Below are 20,082 nucleotides of genomic sequence, written 5' to 3' on the forward strand. Positions count from 1 at the left end.
TATCAAAATTAGATACTTAAAACATTACCACCACTTAGATGCCTCCAAATATCTTCTAGTTTACCCTACTATGCTGCACAAAAATGATTATTTTCTGTAGGTCATGATATAAAGGAGAGGGCCTGATATAGATAATAAAGTTTGTCTGCCACCCATCTCACCCTAGGACCCTCATTCTCTTCTCCCATCCCATACACTCCCTTTCTCATACCAAAGAGTCAGGGCTGCAGGTGTAGACCATAGCCAAGGTTCAAGTCTGTGCCCTACAGGGTCAAGGACTGGAAAAGTGGTTTTTGTACCTGAGACACAACTGGACCTTAAGTTTATTTATTTATTTATCTTTTGAGATGGAGTCTCGCTCTGTCACCCAGGCTGGAGTGCAATGGCGCGATCTCAGCTCACTGCAACCTCCGCTTCCCGGGTTCAAGCGATTCTCCAGCCTCAGCCTCCTGAGTAGCTGGGACTACAGGCACCCGCCACCACACCCGACCAGTTTTGTATTTTGAGTAGAGACGGGGTTTCACCATGTTGGCCAGGCTGGTCTCGAACTCTTGACCTCAGGTGATGCGCCTGCCTTGGCCTCCCAAAGTACTGGGATTACAGGCTTGAACCACTGCACCCAGCCAGCGACGTGATCTCGGCTCACTGCAAGCTCCGCCTCCCGGGTTCACGCCATTCTCCTACTTCAGCCTCCCCAGCAGCTGGGACTACAGGCGCCTGCCATCACGCCCGGCTAATTTTTTTTTTTTTTTTTGTATTCTTAGTAGAGGCGGGGTTTCACCATGTTAGCCAGGATGGTCTCGATATCCTGACCTCGTGATCTGCCCGCCTCGGCCTCCCAAAGTGCTGGGATTACAGGCGTGAGCCACCACGCCCGGCCTTTTTTTTTTTTTTTTTTAGGCGGAATCTCGCTCTGTCACCCAGGCTGGAGTGCAGTGGGGCAATTTCAGCTCACTGAAACCTCCGCCTCTTGGGTTCAAGTGATTCTCGTGCCACAGCCTCCCAAGCAGCTGGGATTACTGACGTGTGCCTCCATGCCCGGCTAATTTTTGTATTTTTTTAAAAGTAGAGACGGGGTTTTACCATGTTGGTCAAGCTGGTCTCAAACTCTCCACTTCAGGTGACCTGCCTGCCTCCGCCTCCCAAAGTCCTGGGATTACAGGTGTGAGCCATGGCGCCCGGCCAGAGCTTGTTTAGACAAAAACATAAAAAATAACTAATGTCTAAAAACAGCATACAGTCAGGACGGACAAAAAATCTGGACCAATACAATGGGGAGGACAGAAAGATGTGAATAAATGGACTGACGTTTCATGTTCCTGGAGAGAATTTAGTATCCCATCCCACACTGTTTCGCAATTTAACATTAACATTTATACAAAAGTTATTAATTAGAACAAAAGTTATTGATTAGAATTAACTTATTAGAAAAACCTGGACAAACATACCCTAAAGTGCAGCCAGGTGATCACTCTTCTTGATCACCTATGTAATGTCGCACAGGGTACTCTGGTGCGAACAGCACTTTCCAAAGGTCTTTCACTTTGCATTTTTCTTTGTATCCAGAATTGATAAAGTTACCAGGACTATTTCACAGTAATTAGACTTACAAAATCTTAACACTAAATAGACGCTAAGGCTATACATTCTTCCAATTTCTCAAGTCTATTGTACTGGCCATCAGGAGTACCTGGATACACAGAATGTAAGAAAGTTAGCGAAAAAGGCATCAAAGCAACAGGAGGAGTCTGGTTTGAACGGTTATTTCATCCAAATTACATTAAGGACTGCTAACTGGTTTCTGCCCCACAAAAGTACCCTTTGTTTATGTTTCCAAACTATAACACAGGTCCTCCTGGAGCAACGGCTAGATAAATTAACAAATTTTTAGACTTTGCGCTCCCCTTTTCCAAACTCCAAGTCGACCACTCCCCCATTTGTTAACAGAAATTTACTATAACTGATTAGATTTCTAACCTTTCCTAGGGAGAGCCAGTTCAATTCTAAAAGAGTTGGTCACATGGGTTGCTAAATTAAAATATAAAGCATTTCCTAACAGGGAAGGGAGGCTGGTCAATTGTGGTTATTTTTATCAGTAACTTTAAATATGGATCCATAGATTATCAATTTATGGCTGCCGTGGGTGTTAGAAGATGACCTAATCCCATCCCCATTTTCATTTAAAAAACTGAAACTACAGCTCTGTAAAATCAAATGATTTAAAATCATCTGACTAGGCCGAGAAAGGATTAGCTCTCTAGAGCATTACGGTAACAATCATTCGCAAACAGGTAGCATTATCTGGAGACCCTGCTTTTCTGGAAATCTTGTCAATTATTCAGTTCCTTAAATTCCGTCAGCTACAACAGATGCATCAGCTCTTTCCACACTAACTTGAAAGAAGCACATTAGAAAATAGTCCTGACTTGTTTCTTGAGATCAGTAACTAATGAACTGACCTCCACCAGTCCTGCCTCAGGTCGTTAATGGTAAAAATTCTGTATGTCAGCCGCGTTTTGAGGCCTGTCCAAGGTGCTTGTGATTCCCACATGTCGGAGTCGCAGGGCTTTTCAGTACATGCCCTCAGGTGGGCGCCACAGTCACAGACACTGGTCCCCGGCATTTGCAAACAGGAAAGGTGGTCCGAGGGGCCGAGGGGTTTTTCTTGCAACCTTTAAATTACAAGCAAGAAAAACGTGGGTTTTATTTCGGGCACAGGAATAGAACGAATTCTGAAATGGAGACCTAAAGGCCTGCGTAGGGAAGGAAGGACAAGCGCGAGAAGAAAGGCAAAGGCCTTCCTCTCTGGTGACGCGCGATCACAAGGCGTTCTCTCTACGTGGACGCTCACCATTGGCGGAGACCGGACTGACGTCCCGGAACTCGCCCGGACGCGAACGGCGGCAAAGGCGCTTTTGCCGTGAAAGCCGGCGAGGCGCGCGCGCTCCCGCGGCACGCCACGCCTCCGCCCTCCGCCCGCCAACCCGCTGGTCCAGTCCCTCTTCGCGCCCGCTTGGCTCCGCCCCCTTCCCAAGTCGCTCCTCCCCCAACAGACTGGCGGCGCGCGGAAAACGCGTCACGTGACGACTGGCCCCGCCTCTTCCTCTCGGTCCCATATTGAACTCGAGTTGGAAGAGGCGAGTCCGGTCTCAAAATGGAGGTAAAACCGCCGCCCGGTCGCCCCCAGCCCGACTCCGGCCGTCGCCGTCGCCGCCGGGGGGAGGAGGTATTAGGGGGAGAGCGGGGGGTTGGTGGGGAATGGCCGGCGTGGGGGGCCTGGTTCGGTGGGAGCGGGGAGGCCGGGTGGACCGGGTCGGCCGTCCCGCGCTCTTGCGTTGAGACAGGCTGTGGGAGGGGGAGGGGAGCGGGACTTGGAGACCTCCTCGGGGCCCCTCGTCCGCCTCGCCTTCACTTTCGGCTGCACAGGCGGCCCCTTGGAGGCGCGGCTTGGTCGGGGAGGCCTCGGGAGGGAAGCCGGCCTGCCGGTTGCGCGGCCTCCGAAGCGAGGCCGAGGGCGGCATGGCGGGCCCCGGCGAGAGCGGTTGGGAGGAGGTGGTGGGGGAGGGGAGGGGACGAGCAGGCACATCCGGGCGAGCGAGCAAGCGGGTGGCGGCCACATTGACATTGATCCGCCGCCGCGTTACGAAATGGCGCATTGGCCCGCAATGGCCGCCGCCTCGCTCTGCCGCCGGGAAAGAGCCTGGGATTGGAGGGAAGAGGGCGGAGGCGGCCTGGCAGAAAAAGCCGCAAATGGCCTCGAAGCATGGGGAGGTATTGCTTTCGCTGAAGTTCTGCCGACGCTTTTCTAGGCCTTTTACGGGTCTTCTCCGCGAGGAGAAGTCGATAATTGGCCTTTTCTTTTTTTCGCAGCATCCTGTTGGAAATACGAGATTGTTAAAAACTTTGCTGCTTTAAAATACTTCCTAATCTATTTTTGCTAAAGTACTTACATTACACTTCTCAAACCGCCATGTGGGCGAAGGACTTAGTATTTGAGAACTTGAGTGTAGATGGGAAAAACAACCCAGCCAGCTCCTTGCCGGCTCCGGCCGCTAAGGAGGGTGGGTGGAGAAGAATTTGAGTATAGATGTTAAGGAATAATTTAAAAATGTTTTTTATCTTCATGTTTTCCCATTCTTCGAGTCGGCTCTGGTTGTAGTTTCCTGGAATTTTATTTAGAGGACTGCAACCAGAGTTGAAATTTTCACGTTTTTGCAGTACATTTAATGTGGATCCTAAATATTTTTGTCGATTTCGTTATTGTCAATCGAATACATTTATTCAAGACTTGAAAAGATGAGATTACATGAATTAATTAATGCTTTAGGCTATTAACGTTTTTTTCTAGCATGTGACAATCTCTTCACATTAAATGCCTTAACATCTCTACCTCTAGGAGACACAGGAAGACATTAGAATGTAAATGTGAGCCCCCTTATTTAAGAACTTCGGGTGAAGGAAACCTTAGTGAATGCATGCATTAAATGACAGTTCATGCAATGTGTTAAAAAGTCTTGACTAAAGTATAATACAACTTCAAGACATCTTAATTTTTAAAAATCTCAATTTTTGTTTTGCTGTACTCCGTTCTTATAGTGAGACAATACATACCATTCCTAATGTAAGTCCAACTTGCCAGTTAGTTGTGACTCTTAAAATTGAGTTGTAAAGTGCAGATTTTTGCAGCATATAACAAACATGGGTTATAGAAAGCTATTTGGTCGGCTTTTTTTTTGTTTTCTCAGTTTTTCTGGGAAATGCTGGTTTGGCTTAGAAAGCAGTGAGTTTCTGTAGGTTTGACATTCAGAACTTTTAGATTGTTCTTCATCACAGTTTTGAGTTTAAATGCATGGGCCGGGCGCGGTGGCTCACGCCTGTAATCCTAGCACTTTGGGAGGCCGAGGCGGGCGGATCACGAGGTCAGGAGATCGAGACCATTCTGGCTAACACTGTGAAACCCCGTCTCTACTAAAAATACAAAAAATTAGCTGGGCGTGGTGGTGGGCGCCTGTAGTCCCAGCTACTCGGGAGGCTGAGGCAGGAGAATGGCATGAACCCAGGAGGCAGAGCTTGCAGTGAGCCGAGATCGCACCACTGCACTCTAGCCTGGGCGACAGAGCGAGACTCCGTCTCAAAAACAAAACAAACAAAAAAATTAAATGCATGTTGGGATGTAGACTGAGAAGAGTTGAAATGGGATAGATGCAACACTGCTTCTCCAACAATTTAGTGCCTTAGAAAATGACTTCTTCTTAGCAACTTCTAAAGTAAAGGTTCTCAGACAGTTGTAGCTTTTAAAAAATGAGGGATTTTTTGATTCAATTGTCTTGGATTTCAATTTAGTTGAAGTGATGTTGCCATTTGAAAGGCTGGTTATAGGTTTCCTTGACATAAGTTAGCCCCTTTAACAGTTGAAGTCTATTTCCGGTCAAAGTTTTTGTTGTTTTTTTTGAGACGGAGTTGAGCTCCTGTCGCCCAGACTGGAGTGTAATGACATGATCTTGGCTCACTGCAACCTCCGCCTCCTGGGTTCAAGCGATTTTCCTGTCTCAGCTTCTCGAGTAGCTGGGATTACAGACGCCCGCCACCACGCCCAGCTAATTTTTGTGTTTTTAGCAGAGATGGGGTTTCGCCGTGTTGGCCAGGCTGGTCTCGAACTCCTGACCTCAGGTGATCCATCTGCCTCGGCCTCCCAAAGTGTTGGGATTACAAGCATGAGCCACCGCGCCGGTGTGTGGTCAAAGTTTTAACTGGACAAAGTGTTAACTGTCACAGGAATTTGATGTTGATTTTACTACTAACAGTACATGAAAGGCTCTTCGTGCATCTTAACAATTCATCTACTATAAGATAAGAGTATTGGTTCTTTCTCTCAGGGCCATGATCCAAAGGAACCAGAGCAGTTGAGAAAACTGTTTATTGGTGGTCTGAGCTTTGAAACTACAGATGATAGTTTAAGAGAACATTTTGAGAAATGGGGCACACTCACAGATTGTGTGGTAAGTTACTAAGAGAACAGAAGGGTTCTAAGGGGTGTAGAGAACGGGTGGAGGTGTTTTCAACGTTATGAAACTTTTTATTTTGTAGGTAATGAGAGACCCCCAAACAAAACGTTCCAGGGGCTTTGGTTTTGTGACTTATTCTTGTGTTGAAGAGGTGGATGCAGCAATGTGTGCTCGACCACACAAGGTTGATGGGCGTGTAGTGGAACCAAAGAGAGCTGTTTCTAGAGAGGTATTTTAATAATACATTGTGTAATATGTGAAATTGTTGTGAAAGTTTGTTTCTTGACTTAATATATTTATTTGTAGGATTCTGTAAAGCCTGGTGCCCATCTAACAGTGAAGAAAATTTTTGTTGGTGGTATTAAAGAAGATACAGAAGAATATAATTTGAGAGACTACTTTGAAAAGTATGGCAAGATTGAAACCATAGAAGTTATGGAAGACAGGCAGAGTGGAAAAAAGAGAGGATTTGCTTTTGTAACTTTTGATGATCATGATACAGTTGATAAAATTGTTGGTAAGTAGCAATTTATGGTAACTTGAATGAGAAAGTAAAAGTGGTTTTTCTGTTTTGAACTAAATTTGCTAAATTGCTTGTAATTTTCTGTTGCGGGTAATAGCATTTATAGTGTATAGTCAATCTTCATAGTGTCTGCTTGTGTAATCAGTATCCAGATCAAGAAATAAACATTAACACATCAGAATGCTCCTTCATTCCCAGAGTCACTACCTGATTATGTCTTAATGGGTTACATAATGACAGAGGGTATCTCATATATGTGTTTTTCCAAACATAAAATAACTTTTTGTTTTGTTTGATTAAAAAAAAATTTAGTTCAGAAATACCACACTATTAATGGGCATAATTGTGAAGTGAAAAAGGCCCTTTCTAAACAAGAGATGCAGTCTGCAGGATCACAGAGAGGTGAGTAGGACCATACACATGTACACAATGGATGTGAGTGGTGTTTGTAAGGTTCTTAAAAATCTCCCTTGCCTGTGTTAAAGGTCGTGGAGGTGGATCTGGCAATTTTATGGGTCGCGGAGGAAACTTTGGAGGTGGTGGTAATTTTGGCCGTGGTGGAAACTTTGGTGGAAGAGGTAGGCTGTTTATCTTCTAAGTACATGGATACCTGACATTTCGATAAGTTGAATATATTATTTTAATTCATTTCTTGTTTTTCCTCAGGAGGCTATGGTGGTGGAGGTGGTGGCAGCAGAGGTAGTTATGGTGGAGGTGATGGTGGATATAATGGATTTGGAGGTGATGGTAGGTGGCTTATTTTCATTGATGTTTGATATTTTTCTTTACTTACTGAAAATTATTTATTACACTTTTCTAATTTTAGTTAAAACTTGAGTGGCGTAATGGTTAAGGTGTACTTCCAAACTGTACATGGAAGAACAGGAACCCTTTTTCCCCTGGAGATACAACATTAGCTGCTCTTTTTCAGCAAGTAGTAGGGGTTGAGCTAGAATTGTTTTATTAAGTCTGAGACTATATTTTTCTTAGTGAAGTTTTGTAAAATGAAAACTGATTTTTTTTTTTTTTTTTTACTATTAGAAGATGGTTAAACATTTACTTTTCATTCTTACTAGCGCAGATACTTGATACTCTATTCTTACTAGGTATTTCCAGGCTTCAGAGTGTTAAATCAACTCATTGGCTTATTTGCCAGTGGCTTAAATGTAATATAAAACCAGAGTTGAGTAATTCTAGCTATTCAGGAGGCTGAGGCAGAGGGGTTGCTTGAGGTGAGGATTTTGAGACCAGTCTGAGCAACATAAAGAGACCATATATCTAGAAAAATAAAATTGGGGAACATGGTGGCACATGCCCATAGTCTAGATACTCAGGAGGCTGAGGTGGGAGAATGGCTTGAGCAGTTCAAGGCTGCATTGCTGTGGTTGCACCACTGTACTTGAGCCTGGGCAACAGAGCAAGACCCGGTCTCTTACACACACCAGAATTGAATAACGTGACTATACACTTAGGTTTTTGTGTGGTCTTGTTATTTGTTGTTTGTTGTTTTTTTAGGTGGCAACTATGGCGGTGGTCCTGGTTATAGTAGTAGAGGGGGCTATGGTGGTGGTGGACCAGGATATGGAAACCAAGGTGGTGGATATGGAGGTGGTGGAGGATATGATGGTTACAATGAAGGAGGAAATTTTGGCGGTGGTAAGCATTCACTTGTTTTATTTAAATGTTAAATATTCAGTGTTGCTCACGGTTCCCATGACACGTTTGAAAAGTGTTAAAAGTTAGTGTTTGATCAAATTTTATGTTCCATAAGAAAAATACTAAAATGGTGGGTAGTTCAAATTTTCTTGACTTTGCTGGTTATTTAGTAAAAAGTACTCAGCACTCTCTCTCTCTCTTTTTTTTTTTTTTTTTTTTTTGAGATGGAGTCTTGCTCTGTTGCCCAGGCTGGAGTGCAGTGGCATGATCTCAGCTCATTGCAATCTCCGCCTCCCGGGTTCATGCGATTGTCCTGCCTCAGCCTCCCTAGTAGCTGGGACTGCAGGCACATGCCAGCACGCTCGGTTAATTTTTTTGCGTTTTTAGTAGAGACGGGGTTTCACCATGTTAGCCAGGATGGTCTCGATCTCCTGACCTTGTGATCTGCCCGCCTCTGCCTCCCAAAGTACTGGGATTACAGGCATGAGCCACTGCACTCAGCCAAATGTACTCAATTTTTAGTTGAGTAGTAGAAAATGGACATTTACCAGTATTCAGTACATGTTTTACACATAAAAGATTGGGAGTTTATTTATTGCCAAAATTTTACTTAACTCGTTGGTACTTTTAAACTGGACAACTGGGAATAAATTGTTTGAATACTCCAGACATGTTGAAGTGAGCAGGTTGCCATCTAGGGCCCAGGTTAACAAAGTACTTTGGGTCTTAATATGTCACAGGTGGTTGAAGCGTTTAAGCAAGCAAGTGTAGGTCATTAACCCAGAATACTGTTAAAAGCTTTCTTATGAATGTACTGTTTTGTTGGACCTAATTAACATGTCAATGACACATGAGTGAAGTTTTAACAAGTTAGAATGCCTTCTCATTGTTTTAAATGTTATACTGCTTCAGAATCATAGTGAGTGGAACACTGGCAATTTTAATGGTGTTAATGGTAGAGAGAACATGTGCCTAGAGGTCAGCATTTAATATAAACAAAATGTTGATGGTCTTTTAATATCCTGACATCAGTTATCCCAAGTGGTGCTACCACAGTGATGTGTATAAGCATGCTACCATAATTCTCAAAAGGTAATAGTTATATATGTTAAAAGGGGAAAATGATGATTGTGTAGGTAAACCACACATAAAACCTTTCTGATTTCAGGTAACTATGGTGGTGGTGGGAACTATAATGATTTTGGAAATTATAGTGGACAACAGCAATCAAATTATGGACCCATGAAAGGGGGCAGTTTTGGTGGAAGAAGCTCGGGCAGTCCCTATGGTGGTAAGTACTTTCTTAAATCAATTCTTCAGAGCCTTTTTAATTTAAAAAATGTGTATACTTCTTTTAAAATACTGTGTATATTTTCAGGTGGTTATGGATCTGGTGGTGGAAGTGGTGGATATGGTAGCAGAAGGTTCTAAAAACAGCAGAAAAGGGTAGGTATCTTTAAATTTTTATTATGATGATAAAAGAATATGTGGAACTGTTCACTGAGTGTAATAATTTTTTTATCCTGTATTATTCAACAGGCTACAGTTCTTAGCAGGAGAGAGAGCGAGGAGTTGTCAGGAAAGCTGCAGGTTACTTTGAGACAGTCGTCCCAAATGCATTAGAGGAACTGTAAAAATCTGCCACAGAAGGAACGATGATCCATAGTCAGAAAAGTTACTGCAGCTTAAACAGGAAACCCTTCTTGTTCAGGACTGTCATAGCCACAGTTTGCAAAAAGTGCAGCTATTGATTAATGCAATGTAGTGTCAATTAGATGTACATTCCTGAGGTCTTTTATCTGTTGTAGCTTTGTCTTTTTCTTTTTCTTTTCATTACATCAGGTATATTGCCCTGTAAATTGTGGTAGTGGTACCAGGAATAAAAAATTAAGGAATTTTTAACTTTTCAATATTTGTGTAGTTCAGTTTTTCTACATTTTAGTACAGAAACTTTAACAAAATGCAGTTTCGAAGGTGTTTCCTTGTGAGTTAACAAGTAAAGAAGATCATTGTTAATTACTATTTTGTATGAATTTTGCTAAAGTTAACTGTAAAGAAACACCTGCTGACTTGCAGTTTAAGGGGAATCTATTCTCCCCATTTCCAAACCATGATATGAATGGGCGCTGACATGTGGAGAGAATAGATAATTTGTGTGTTTGCAATGTGTGTTTTAGATAAATAGGATTGGGTATTTAAATTAGCATTTGTGAATTTAATAGCATTAAGATTACCTTCAAATGAAAAAAATCTCAAAATTTATATTTGGTTTTTGTGCATTTTCTTTTAAAATGTAATCATGATTTTAGTGTGTTAGACTTGCTGAGTCCTAGCTGTGTTTAGAACATCTCTATTCTACATTTACCTTGGTCAAATTTGAACTGCTGCCATAGGTTTTGGGTGTAAAGAATGTTTACTGCCCTCCATTTAAATTCTGAAAAGGGATAGTGGATGTTTTCCCTCTCCTACGTTAGAAACCATTCTTAAAAACTTTTGAAAATACAGAACCATTAAGCCTGCTATATCTGAGCAAATTAGTGGGTACCTTTTTTTTCTTCTTTAAAGCACAAGAGGCCCATAAATCTTGAGTTACTTTCCTTAAATTCTTTTTTTTGATACAAGTTTTCAGAGCAAGAGAATAAAAATCATGCGTTATTAAACCCCTAACTGGCTGGCATGCTTTCCTGTTTGTATTCTATACATTTTGCTGGATGAAACCAAGGATAGTTTAGGTATAACTGTCCAAAATAACCTAACTGCAGCAGAAATGTAGCACAGTTGCTTAGTACAGGCTTCTCACTTCCTACAGACCTGAATTCAAATTTGGATAGTCTTGAGTTCTTAAATTCCCAAAGAACACACTGTTATTTCTTGTGTATATTTCAACATAAATCATGTTGTTACCAATTTGTTGGGAAGGCCCTGGTTGAGAAGAGTTTTAGTTAATAAGGTCATATATACATACATTAATATAAACCAATGTCTACTGTTTTGCTCCAGCTAGTGCTTACAATTCCATTCGAGCCCTGAATATGTGCCCTGCTGTTATTCTTCCTTTGGTAGTTGAACGTTGAATTCAAGTCTTTTTGTTCTAAGAAGTACTAAGCAAACAAGCAATAAAAAGGGGAATGGGGCGTGCTAGTGTTTGAATATGCTCTCTTGTTGCTCTAATTCTGTGCCTCTGTGCATTAATATTTGGATGCATGCAATGCCAGCATGGAAATTGGTCTTCACACATACTGCAGTTTTTCAGAAACATTCACAAACCAATAAATGTAACAGACATTCCATTTGTTAATGGGCATATATGTGAAAAGCAGTGTAGAAAATAGGCTAATATTAGAAAATGGTTAAGTCCTTAATAACTTCAAGTGTGGTTATATAATGGACACTGTCAATGTTCATAACTTAAACCTGGGTACCTGGTCAAAATAATGCTTGGGAAACATTAAAATTTAGCTAAATTGTCTCAAGTTCTTTTATTCATATAAATAAAGTTTAAAGGAATGGGGGAGATTAACATTTCCTGTTTTATGTTTGTGAAATTGTTTGACACAACCTTGACAGTATCCTTTAATGGCATGAGGTTAATTGTACTGTTAACCAACTTTCTATGTTCTGGAACTAGTATTGTAGTGAAAACATTTACAGTAAGTTGATGTTTACAACCTATAAGCAGGTGAAATCTGTGTATGTGACCTGTTTATAAGTTGTATTAGCTTAGCTCTTGTGAACAGTGTGGAAAAGTAAGCCATGAGGAGAGCGATTTAACCAGCTTTAAAGGACCTAAGATGTGCTTTTTAAGCACAGTGTGGATCACAGAAACTCCCTAAGACAGGACTTCAGCAGCCTTTTGTGTTTGGACAAGTCAGCATAAATAAAGAATGACAAGGCAGCAGCAAGAGCTTCAACTACAGAGAAGTGAAGGCATAAGATACTATGATGATAGTGAGCAACTTTCCAAAAGCTAGTTAAATCTGCTTATTACAACTGAAATATCGAAGAAAGTCTAGCAGGAAGGAGCTCTTCGCCTTTTGGAACATCAATGAGAGATAGTTGCCACAGTCACTAGGTCTAGCATTTAGACCTGCAAGGAAGGGCAATAAGCATTAGGTAAGGCTTGAATTTGAATTTTTTCACTAATTAAAGAGTAATTTTTTGTAAAGCAAGGTAAGAGTAATCTTTTTGATTTGCAGGTTGAATGAGAACCCTACTTGCCTAAATGAGGAATGTCTTTCCTACCATCTAAAATACGAAGGTTTCTGGCTGGGTAAGGTTTGTAGTTGACAGTAAAACCTGATGACACCATTTGTTTCCCTGCAAGTCTACATTACATATTTCACAACTTTGTCCCGCTCTAGTAGGCACATTGGTAAAATTCTTCAACCGAAAACTACCTTGGTACCATGTCCTACACATTTTAAACCTTAGTTTTAAAAATTCCTCTGCAAAATAGCCATAAGTATTCATATCAAGTCAGTTGTGACCCCTTGTGTATAAAATTCATTTAGTGTCTTCAGGGTAAATTCAATTTTTGGTAAAAGAAAGTAGCTTCAGCTTTTGTGAAAACCGTTTATGTGTGTAAGCGTGACACACAACAGACTCAGTAAGCTGCCCATCCTCATACTAGGAAAACACCTTCAAAGGAACATTAAAAGTTACCAGGGCCAAGCACAGTGGCTCACGCCTGTAATCCCAGCACTTTGGGAGGCCGAGGCAGATGGATCCTGAGTCCAGGAGTTTGAGACGAGCATGGGCAACATAGCGAGAGCCTGTCAACAAAAAATAGAAAAATTAGCTGGGCTTGGTGATACACATCTGTAGTCCCAGCTACTTGGGAGGCTGAGGTGGGAGGATGCCTTGATCTCAGGCAGTCGAGGCTGCAGTGAGCTGACTGCCCCACTGTATTCCAGCCTGGGTGACCCTATCTCAAAAAAGAAAAGGTACCAGATATGGATAAAGGTTGGTCTTAAAGTGGCCTCATAAGTTCTCTTGCATATAAATTCAGGGAATTCATTGGACCAATAGGTTACATTTTCGTTACCTTTTTGTTTTGGTTCATCTGTTAAGCAGTGGGGGCCTAATTAGTGCTCCTTTGTAAAAACACATTTTCCCAAAGAATACTGAATTGCTGTTCAAACTGGTTGTTGATGGGTAATAAGGGCTGTTTTTGCTGCCCCAAAAGGGCTTAACAATTTAGGTGGTTAGTTTACTTAAAAAAAAAGAAGTCCTTTGGAGACAAATACTGAAAATGCAAACTAGTTTCTAAATTATCGGTTCCCTACATGAAGAAGCAGTTTGCCAGTGTTTAGTCTCAGAAAATGACTGGTTGGCTCTATTTAAATCAGAACCCAATTTCTACGCGTGTTGAAAAAGGTAACAGCCTTTGATGAATTTCCTTCACAACATCGTTTTAGTGAAGCAAACATTTTTATTTTTTAAGGGCATTGTTATTTCTAGTTTATTTCTTTTTATGAAATAAAATTATTTTATTTAAACAGTTCCATTGTCGTTTCTGAAAACTACAGTATTCTCATAAGTTGTAGCAGCAGTAAAAAAAAAAAAAAAAAAAGTTGTCATATAAGTGATTGGGGCAGATTTAACTGATTTTGTTAAACCAGTTTGTAAGTTACTGCTTCTAATATTACACTTCTAAAAAGCTGAATTTATACTCATGTCCTAAAGGAGAATATGTGGTAATAAAGTATATTTGTTAAGTAACTAATTGAAATAGGCTTGGTTTTAAGAGTTCCAGTATATAATAGTCACAAATTGAAACCTGACAGTATCTTGGGAGTTCCAGTAATGTCACAAATTAGTGAATAAGCATGCCAGTGTGCAAGGGTAATGTAAGGATTGTTAGCCTATCTATTCAAAATTACTTTAAAACTTAAGTATGTTTTCTGATTTTTAAGAATTCAGAAGTGTTCTGTAATGGATTCAGATGTTTCATTTGTAGTATAATGAAATGTTTACAGAAAGATAACTTTTTCATTAAAATATTTTTAGAAATGTGTGTGTTGTTTTGTCACTTCACAATGTTCATGTGACTTAAACACTATAGGTGAATATTTTGACTTATTTTACCAGTAAGTAATAAAACAACAGGAAACTTGGAGTGAGACTTTATCAGTTATTTTTAAAGATGTGATTCTATTATATGGGAAACAAGCCATGGGAAATAGGCATGGAAGAAAAAATATTTTTTAAAGTTATCAGCACTTGTTGCCTGAAATAACTTAGGTCTTGAAAGACAATATATGAGATATTTGGGTGATACATGTAAGGAGTCTATGAACCTTTCGGGGGAAAAAAGGATAAACAAGTGAGTTAATGAATAGAAACAGACTAGGAGAAAAAAGTGGTTGCTAGGGAGAGGGCATTGCAGATGTTGGAATTACCTAGTCTCTTGATCTTGAAAGAGGCAGTGGAGTGGTTCAGTATTGTATGGTGAGAGTAAGTTGGGGAAAACCTTTCATGAGATTTAGTAATCTTAAACTACACTGCTGTTTGACGCAAAGGTAAAAGGGTAAGGATGATGTGGGTAATGATCATCTGTTTTGCTGAATTCATTTGTGGGGGTAGGTCTTCGATAATTTTTTTTTTTGAAATTACAATGTGTGTATTTGTTTTTCTAGCTTTAATAGCTGTTAAGCACATTTTCCCAATATAGTTTTTTCAAGTGAAATACTTTATAAGTTGAAGCCAGCTGAGGATTCTTGGCTAGCTGTTAGACTTAATGCAAACTCATTTTGCTTGTATTCAAACACTGGTTTCATATTCTGTGCAGTTAAGTAATCTTAAAGAATGGCGTGTCTAGGCTGGGTGTGGTGGCTCACACCTGTAATCCCAGCACTTTGGGAAGCCAAGGCGAGTGGATCACAAGGTCAGGAGATCGAGACCATCCTGGCTAACACAGTGAAACCCTTTCTCTACTAAAAATATAAAAAATTAGCCAGGCATGGTGGTGGGCACCTGTAGTCCCAGCTACTCGCGAGGCTGAGGCAGGAGAAGGGCATGAGCCCGGGAGGCGGAACTTGCAGTGAGCAGAGATGGTGCCATTGCGCACTCCAGTTGGGGCCACAGAGCATGACTCGTCTCAAAAAAAAAAAAAAAAGGCATGTCTCGTAATTTCACTTTAATACTTAGGTCCTGGAATAATAAAGGACAAGTGTGGACTTATTTCCAACAAAATAAGTATATTTACCCTTGTTTTCTTAGAATAAAAGGACATTGTTATATAAACTGCAAAACATTCAGAAAATGATGAAATGAGTCTTCATGTGCATGTCATAGACGTAAATGTAAGGATTGTTTTCTTTTGCAAAAATTGGGTTGTTAAATACATTGGGTTGATTTTAATTTTGAATTGAATATACTACAATGCCAAGGTTTAGGGGGATGTAAGGTGGTAATAGGTAAAATAAGCCATTTTAAGCTTAACACATTTTCAAAGATCCTAACACCAGGTAATGGCAAGGGTGCATTGAAGTGTATATTGTGCACAGTTCTGAAAGCTAGCTAGGAAATGGGAATTAACCCATACTGTTAAACTTTTATTGGTAAAGAAATAGTAACTGGGTGAAGGGTATACACAAGGATGTTGACAGCTTGAAAATGCCTTAAGATATGAAATAGTTATGTTCACTACATCCATATATATAGCCACTAATTAAAGGACTTGTCATCGTAGATAAAGGAATTGCATAAAATGTTTAGCTGTATCTGGAGGCTCCAGGTAACTTAATTTTTTAATTGTATTACTATGATGTTCAGTAAATGCTGAGTGAACTTAACATTCTTTAAAATATATCAAAAGAGGCTGGGCATGGTGGCTCACGCCTATAATCCTAGCACTTTGGGAGGCCGAGGCGGGCGGATCATGAGGTCAGGAGCTCGAGACCATCCTGGCTAACCCGGTGAAACCCCGTCACTACTAAAAATACAAAAATTAGCTGGGCATGGTGGCGGGCACCTGTAGTCCGAGCTAACTTGGGAGGCTGAGGCAGGAGAATGGCGTGAACCCAGGAGGTGGAGCTTCCAGTGAGCCAAGATCACACCACTGCACTCCAGCCTGGGTGACAGAGCAAGACTCGGTCTCAAAAAAAAAATAAAACAAAATCTATATATATGTATCAAAAGCATTCTGATGGGTTGTCTATTTGAAGTCAGTGGTCTTATTTCTGTCAATAGGTACTGAAAGAAAATTCGTAGGTTTTTGTTACTGTGATTCTTGTGTCAGATTTTATCAGTAAGAAATGTAAATACAGAATGTAAAAGCAGTTTTGTGAGCTTGGGCAGGTTACTTGGCTCCTTTTTAATCCCGTGCTCTCTGGAAGATTGGTATGCCAGCAGGCCCCTTAGAATGTTGATTTTTACATGGTGTGAGATTACTCAAATGTTACATGAAAATAATTACCAAAATAATAAGTTTATGACTTAATGTACTTGAAACACTAAATTAGGTCTAATGGTGGGTCTGATTTCTAACGTTGAAGTTGTGATGCATAAGTGATAATGTGGTTTAAATTGTACTTTAAGACAAGTACAGTGAAATGCCAGTGGTTCGTTGCCTGGAATATTGAAGGAAATGTTACGTATTAGTAAAAATGAAGAAGAAACTTTCTTCCCACCAAAATTCTTAGACTTAAAAACTATACAGGTTAAGAACTCCTGTTTTTAACCTGATTCCCTCCCCCCCACCTCCACACACACACACACACACTTCTTTTTTTGGTAAAATGGATTTATAATTCCCTCCCTTCAGTAAATCAGAAGGTTAAATTCAATAGCTTAAAGAACTTAGTACCTGTCTTATGGACCCTAAAGATAGCATCTTGGTAGTGCCGGATACTGTCTTACAAGGATATCCTGAAGCATACCTAAAATTTTAATGGGTGATAAAAGTTAGGTCAATGTCTTAAGCGTTTCTCCCCCACCCCCCAACATAGGATTGAAGTTTTCTTTTGTTTTTTGTTTTTTTGAGACGGAGTCTCGCTCTGTCTCCCAGGCTGGAGTGCAGTGGCGCTATCTCGGCTTACTGCAAGCTCCACCTCCCGGGTCCACGCCATTCTCCTGCCTCAGCCTTCCGAGTAGCTGGGACTACAGGCGCCCGCCACCACACCCGGCTAATTTTTTGTATTTTTACTGGAGACAAGGTTTCATCATGTTAAACAGGATGGTCTCAATCTCCTGACCTCGTGATCCGCCCACCTCAGCCTCCCACCTGGGATTACAGGTGTGAGCCACCGCACCCGGCCCTGAAGTTTTCTAGTCTTTAATTTTTTTCCAGTTCTCAAGTGTTAAACAGCATCAACTGAAAACAAAGCGCCCTGGTAGCTATCTTTAAATGGGAATGAGAATTATCTTGCATATATTCTAAGGCTTAGTCACAAATAATGGATATGGCAAACATATTTGAGCTGTGCCCCCCTCAAAAACAGGAACTTGGGAAATCTTGGCAAGAAGATAGGTTTTTATACAAAGTTGTGCAATTACAGTTTGATAGTCAGATTTGAAGACAGTCAGGTATAAAGCTCTCAATTCAAATGCAGATCAAGAGAAATGAACACTTGGTTTTATTAGTCATGGCATAGTTGAGATTTGTTATTTGAAATTTGTAGTTTCTCACAATAATGTTTTATACTTCACTGAAATATTTTTAGGTACCATAAGTTTCTATGACCAGTTACCTTGTATGAATTGGTCAGAATACGTTGAAGTTTACTACCAAAGAATGTCTGTTTTTGTCTGCCCAGCAATGCTCTTCCCCCTTCAAATATCAATGTTAGGTGCTCCAGATAGCTGCTGCTGAGATTCTTGCCACCATCTCCTTACTCACAATTTGGTCTAAGAATAGACAGTTTGTTCGAGACCTGGGATTATGTTCTGAGTTTGGAAAAGTGATGTCTTCTCCCGAGATTCCCCACCACCACACCATCAGAGGAAGGAAGTTCCTTGATAGCAAGTGAAAAATATTCAGGACCCAAAATCTTCACAATTGGCTTGGTGTGGTGGCTCCCGTGTAATCCTAGCACTTTGGGAGGCCAAGGCAGGTGGATCACTTGAGGTCAGGAGTTCCATACCACCCTGGTCAACATGGTGAAACCCTGTCTCCACTAAAAATGCCCCCCCAAAAAAAAAAATTTAACCAGGTGGGTGGCGGGTACCTGTAATCCCAGCTACTTGGGAGGCTGAGGCAGGAGAATCACTTGAACCTGGGAGGTGGAGGTTGCAGTGAGCCAAGATTGTGCCACTGCACTCCATCGTGGGTGACAGAGTGGGACTCCATCTCAAGAAGAAAAAAAAAATCTTCACATTTGAACCCTTAGATCCATTAGTCCTTGAAGCCATTTTCAATCCTGAACTTTTAACAGTGAAATTTTCTTGTAAGCTAATTTGACTGGATTCACTTGTAGCCCAAAAGCATAATACAAGACTAAAGGAAATTGACAAAACACCCATGATTTATGCAGTGTTTACTATGAGCCAGGCGCAGTGCTTTTTGTGGGGTGACCCACTGAGTACCACTCTGCTTTATAGATGAGAAAATATGCTTAAGAGGAGGCAAGAGAATGGCGTGAACCCGGGAGGTGGAGCTTGCAGTGAGCCGAGATAGCGCCACTGCACTCCAGCGTGGGCGACAGAGCGAGACTCTGTCTCAAAAAAAAAAAAAAAAAGTGCTAAAGTGAGTTGCTAAAAGTCATTCTAGGAATTAGCAGCAAGCCCATGCAGTGTTGCTAGGAGTCTTCACTGAATAGTTACACATGCAGTGCTTATTTTAATCATACTTAATGAATCTCCATTTCCTCACTTTAAAAAGGCAAAACAACATGAACAAGTGAAACCTGCTTAGGTGAAGAAATAATCGATAACTGAATGGTTCATTGGAAAACATGCAGATTTTCAAAGGGTTTTGAGGGGACTTGTTTTTGTACACGCTAGTTAACATCTAATCTCTCGGTATGTCCAAAAAGGAACTGATTTTCCCACGTGGGTCTCCCTCTATCCAGTCTTCTCCATCGGACAACTCAATTCTTAAAGATGTCAAACTTCTTGACTCACATCCATTCTACCAGAAAATCCTTTTAGTTCTCTGAGACATGGCAGAATCCAATGTCCCTGACTGCCCCTCTTGTATCTAGACCAAGCTGCCATCATAATGCATGAACCTCTCAATTGGTTTCCCTACTCCCATCCTTACCCTCTATACTGTTCTCAACACACAAGCCAGAAGAAACGTTAAAAGTTGTAGCTCTGAGGCATTTTATAGAAAGTTGATACTCCTCCAACACATAAAAAGTAGTAGGAACCTAAAATTCATCATACATTTATTTCATTTTTGAGCTTGACCTAGTAAATCCTTAGCTTCATTGATTTGGGTTGCTATATAAGGAGATCCTTCTTTGGGTGATTTAAGATCATATTTGTTACTGAGCATCTCTTATTTTTCCTTTACTGGCAGTAAGGCTTACAGGTAGTATTGCTGCTTCCCATTTTGTCATTTTGGGTTCAAACCCACTTCTCTAATAGCCACCGCTGAAGGCAGATTTGGGTAGACTTTGAAAATCCTGTTTTACTTCAGGCTATGTGTGCTTCCTGGCTTGCAATATCTGCAGCAGAAATGGCCAGTCCAGCTGCCACCACTGTACTGACCGTGGCTGCAGCTCAGCTTTCACCTCCATCCAGATTGGTACAGCCTCCTGCCACTAACTACACTCCTTTACCAGAAAGCTAGGCAGCCACTGCCAGCAGTCACAAACCCCAGAGGGAACTTTGAAAAAAGTTGAATGTTACTCCTGAACAGCACCATTAGCTCCCCACCTCACTTACGTAGACTTATGAGGCTCTGTCATATTCCACCCCCATCCCTTTCTTCAGCCACATTGTCCTTGTTTT

At 41.1% G+C, this 20,082-nt stretch overlaps 1 protein-coding gene and 1 pseudogene across 4 annotated transcripts; one reads left to right on the top strand and one right to left on the bottom strand.

Annotated features, from left to right (window-relative positions):
• Positions 1-759: 759 nt before the first annotated feature.
• Positions 760-14,196, top strand: HNRNPA3 (heterogeneous nuclear ribonucleoprotein A3). Of its 4 annotated transcripts, none has more exons than XM_054478100.2 (11): positions 760-3,160; positions 5,877-5,999; positions 6,088-6,234; positions 6,312-6,522; positions 6,841-6,930; positions 7,014-7,106; positions 7,195-7,275; positions 8,044-8,184; positions 9,353-9,475; positions 9,563-9,630; positions 12,381-14,196. In XM_054478100.2, exons 1-10 carry the CDS (start codon positions 3,155-3,157, stop codon positions 9,613-9,615), a joined length of 1,068 nt encoding a protein of 355 aa, XP_054334075.1. In that variant the 5' UTR covers positions 760-3,154; the 3' UTR covers positions 9,616-9,630; positions 12,381-14,196. The 4 variants fall into 4 exon arrangements, with proteins under 4 accessions (XP_054334075.1, XP_054334073.1, XP_054334074.1 ...); XM_054478098.2 differs by lacking the exon at positions 12,381-14,196 and adding an exon at positions 9,724-11,653 and having other exon boundaries at positions 760-3,226; XM_054478099.2 differs by lacking the exon at positions 12,381-14,196 and adding an exon at positions 9,724-11,653.
• Positions 14,197-17,519: 3,323 nt separating this feature from the next.
• LOC129031576 (mitochondrial import inner membrane translocase subunit TIM14-like) lies at positions 17,520-20,039 on the bottom strand (annotated as a pseudogene).
• Positions 20,040-20,082: the final 43 nt, after the last annotated feature.

This window comes from Pongo pygmaeus, chromosome 11 (assembly GCF_028885625.2).
Source record: "Pongo pygmaeus isolate AG05252 chromosome 11, NHGRI_mPonPyg2-v2.0_pri, whole genome shotgun sequence".
Classification (NCBI taxonomy): domain Eukaryota; kingdom Metazoa; phylum Chordata; class Mammalia; order Primates; family Hominidae; genus Pongo; species Pongo pygmaeus.